General features: G+C 54.9%; 1 protein-coding gene across 6 annotated transcripts in view; it reads right to left on the reverse strand.

Annotated features, from left to right (window-relative positions):
* Positions 1-3,783, reverse strand: part of ANKS1A (ankyrin repeat and sterile alpha motif domain containing 1A) — a 175,762-nt gene that overhangs the window by 27,377 nt on the left and 144,602 nt on the right. For all 6 annotated transcript variants that reach the window (XM_006907348.3, XM_015585905.2, XM_006907347.3 and 3 more), the window contains one exon: positions 1,620-1,726. In XM_006907348.3, the coding sequence (XP_006907410.1) occupies positions 1,620-1,726 (107 nt within the window). The remainder of the gene's footprint in view (positions 1-1,619; positions 1,727-3,783) is intronic.

Below are 3,783 nucleotides of genomic sequence, written 5' to 3' on the forward strand. Positions count from 1 at the left end.
CCTGCCCCAGTCAGCAGGGAGCCCCAGGCCAGCTCCCTGGGCAGGCTGCTATTCGGGAGGCACCAAATGCAACCCTGTCAGCAAGAAACCCACAGAGACCAACAATGCAGGGTAGAGGGCAGGAGTGGGAGTTCTGGGCTGACACTGACCACCACCCCTCAACCAAGGCAGGGAGGTGAAGTGGGAACAGATAGAGACCTACTTCAGAGAGGGAAGGCAAGTCAATGTCAACTCAGGACAGCATTCCCAGGAATTGTGAGAGCAGGCAACAAGCCTGCCAGAAAGCAAGGAGGGGCAGGGGCAAGGAACGTTGCTAAATTCCCTTCAAATCAAGTTCCTGAGATAGCACATGCAAGACAGCGACTTAAAACACATAAACAGTTACATTCCCACTTCCTGCATCCATATATAAGAGGCTGTGTACCATGGTGGTATAGCATGACCCTCAGACCCAGAGAGCCTGGGTGCACGTTCCCACTCTGCCAAGTACTGGTAGTGTAATCATGAACAAGCCACTTAGCCGCTCTGTATCGGGAAAATGGAGATGGTAATACTAGTACACATCTCGGCGCTGCTTGGAATATTCAATGAGCTAACACATGCACACCGCTACGAACGGTGCCTAGTAAGCATGAATGACAAGTGCTAGCTCTTACCATCATCACTGTTAAATGCCACCCTGGGGATGGTGGTGCTGCCTCTGAGTTGAACTGAAGCCCGTGGCTCAGCTGTGCCCAGGCTGTGCTGCCCTGGTACAATCCACAAGGATATCTCGGGGAGGGCTTCCTGGATAGAGATGGTAACCTTGCCCTGAGCTACTAACTGAGAAAGCACTGGATCCTAAGTCCAGAGTCCTAGCCAGGCCCCCCCTCTACAGGGAGCCTGAGGAAAGATACTTAGATTTTTCTTTCTTTCCTTCTTTCTTTCTTTTTTTGAACCCTGTGTTTGTAAGAAGAGTGTACAGACAAACATACCTCAGAAAAGCAACTAATCTTTCAAACTACCAACTCAGCCTCTCCTCTGGGCCATCTGTGAGGCCATGAGTACATGAGGCTGTGTAGCCTTGGTCTCCACCTCAGATGCTTATTAGCCTGGGCTGGGCGGGGAAGAGGCCTTTCTGTCAGAGAGGAGGCTCCTTACTTCAATGACTACTTGCTTGATGTCAAAGTTTTGGAGAACAAAGGAAACTTCTGGTATCCAGCTGAGATGGAATAGAGCATCACCACAGGGAGCTGGCTGTCCTGTCTACCAAAACTCCCGGTGTCTGACCGGGAACAAGAAGGCCTTGATGCTTCACCATACAACACATGGCCTGAACTCTGAGAGGGAGACTGGGGATGAGACAAAGGTCTGCAGTCAGGGACACTCCTTCTTGGGATGCGGACTCGAAAGAGCTCTCCCTACAGAATTGTTTCTGGAGCAGAGGTAGAGGGGGACGAAGTTAGAAGCAAGGCACATGACACTCAGCTGATTTCCCAGATTTCTAAGTCGCCTGCAATCAGCTCTGCCCTGGGATGCAGGTCTACATACTGTTTCAACTCCAGCAAAGCCATGGGGAGACCACGGCAGCATGTTTCCATGGAGCAGCACCGGCCCTTGAGGAGGCCGACGGCACTTACCAGGAAGCGGACATCGTCAAAGCCATTCAGAAGCAACTTGCTCTCATATTGCTGCAGCCCAACCGCCTCCAGCCACTCCCCGACACTCTGCTCCAGTGTCCGCGAACCTGACGAGAGAGGAATCGGCAGACGCTTGAAAAGGGAAAAACCATTAAGACGGTAGCAGCGGCACTCAGAGGAAGACAGATGGCACTGCCACATCATAGTCATTACCATAAAGCAGCCAAACTATGGACAAGAGACCAGAGAGCAGAGGACCCGTAGCTCCTCTTCCGTGAGCAGGCCAAGGGCAGCGCGCCCAGCGCTGCACAAACACTCCCAACCTCGGGCGGTTGAGCCCACTCACACCCCCTCGGCCTGAGCTGCGTCAGGGCCGCGGGGACACATGCACAACCTCTGCTCACAGGTGTAGGGGGGAACCAACCCCCACCAGTCTCCGGGTCAACTCCTCATCAGTGTTCACACTGAGGTAGTTCAGAAAGTCTGGTCCCACGGGCACTAGCGGGGACTGGGGAACTCCTCTCATCCACGCACTCCAAGAGCCCCCTTGGGGCTGTGGGCGTGGGACTAGTCCTGCGACCTTGCAGCATACACTGGTCAGGAGAGCGCACACATCTTCATGCAGCTCAGGGACACAGGCACACAGCGAGGGCTCCGGGAGGGAAGCAGCGGCGGCTGTTCACAGGGACCCAGCACATGCAACCCAAGCAGCAGCGAATACGGCAGGGGAGAAAAGAGACTTTTACTTGTTTTCCCCCAGCAGTCCCGGAACAAACAAACCATGGCCCTTTGTGCTCAGAGGCTCAGGCAGCGAGGGGCTGAGCGGGGCGCATGGGCCAAGGCTCAGGACCAGGCTCAGGGTGGCTCTGCTGGGACGGCAACATCGCATTCCGCTGGGCTGTGCAGCCAGTGGGCCAGGAGCCCGGTCCACAGCTAGACCCTGGCTGCCAGCAAACGGGGCGTCTCCCAGGCCAGGGTGCTGTCTGAAGGGCTGCCTTCCCCGGCCGGGCGGTTTTGCAGGTGCTGGGCATTCATTTTCCTCTTCTGATAGTGGCTGTTCCTGTAACTTGCCTGCCTGCTCAGGTGGAAAGTAGGCAGGCAGATCCAGTTCTTGGCTAGTGACAACAAAACCCAGCCAGATAAAAGAAAAAGGAAGCGGTCCTCTGTCAGCTGCGATGAGGCGGCTTAAGTCTATTCACATTCTGTGCTGCTCTCTCTGGCTGAGAGATAAAGACAGCAAGTGTCTTCCCAGGCCCTCCGGATCCTGATGTTCTCCTCTGAGGATGAGCAGGGAAGGGAGGACATCTATTTGCTATGCTCCTCGGCTAGGAAGGGAGTGTGGTGGTGCAGGGAGAAAAAAAGTTCAGCCCTCCTGGCAGACCTTGGATGTCCTGAGCTGAACGCCTTAACCCCCACCTACTTCGCTGGTTCTCACAGGCAAGCACAAATAAAAGAAGGAAAAACAAAAAGGAAGGAAACAGGTGCGAGGAAGGAAGAACCAACTATAAAACATCACCTCCAGAGAACTCTTGACACGGTGACAGTCATTTTGTAGTTCCTGGCACTTTCTGCCCTCAAGGCAGGCATAGGCCAACTGGCTTGGTTACCTAGGAGACCCTAGTGACCCAGGGTCCCAGGTTCTCCCTCATCTGTCCTCTGTAAAACAGATGGTGGTCAGGGACCTGGGCGGCCTCCCGACGCACACTGTAGCAGCACTCCAAGATGCCGAGTCTGGAGCTACTTGAGCTCCCCTGCCCTTGAGCGGGGCTGTCTGCTCCAGGGACCTAAGCGGCAGGCTTTTGTCCACTCCTGAAGTCAAATGTCCTTAGCTGCTGATTCATTCCTGCCTGTAATCCCCCAGCCGGGCAGCTGTGGTCCTGCCTGCTGCCGGTGGATGTGTGTGCTCACAGAACCGCAGCAGAGTGCTTTGTCTAAAGGCTCTTGGGCTCCATGCTGCCTGCTGCCGGCTCCACAGTCCTTGCTCACTCTCAGAATGTCTGGCCCTCCCCCTTCTCCCTTCCCCACCCCCTCCCCTCCATGCTCAGGAAAATACATCAGGGATCGGACATCGAAGCAGAAGCTGCGGCTGCTGCCACTGCTGCCGCTGAGGGAAAGACAGCAGCAGTAGCATTAAAGCAAAATGACAGATTTCCCAATAGCTGAT

This window comes from Pteropus alecto, unplaced genomic scaffold (genome assembly GCF_000325575.1).
Source record: "Pteropus alecto unplaced genomic scaffold, ASM32557v1 scaffold202, whole genome shotgun sequence".
Taxonomy (NCBI): Eukaryota; Metazoa; Chordata; class Mammalia; order Chiroptera; family Pteropodidae; genus Pteropus; species Pteropus alecto.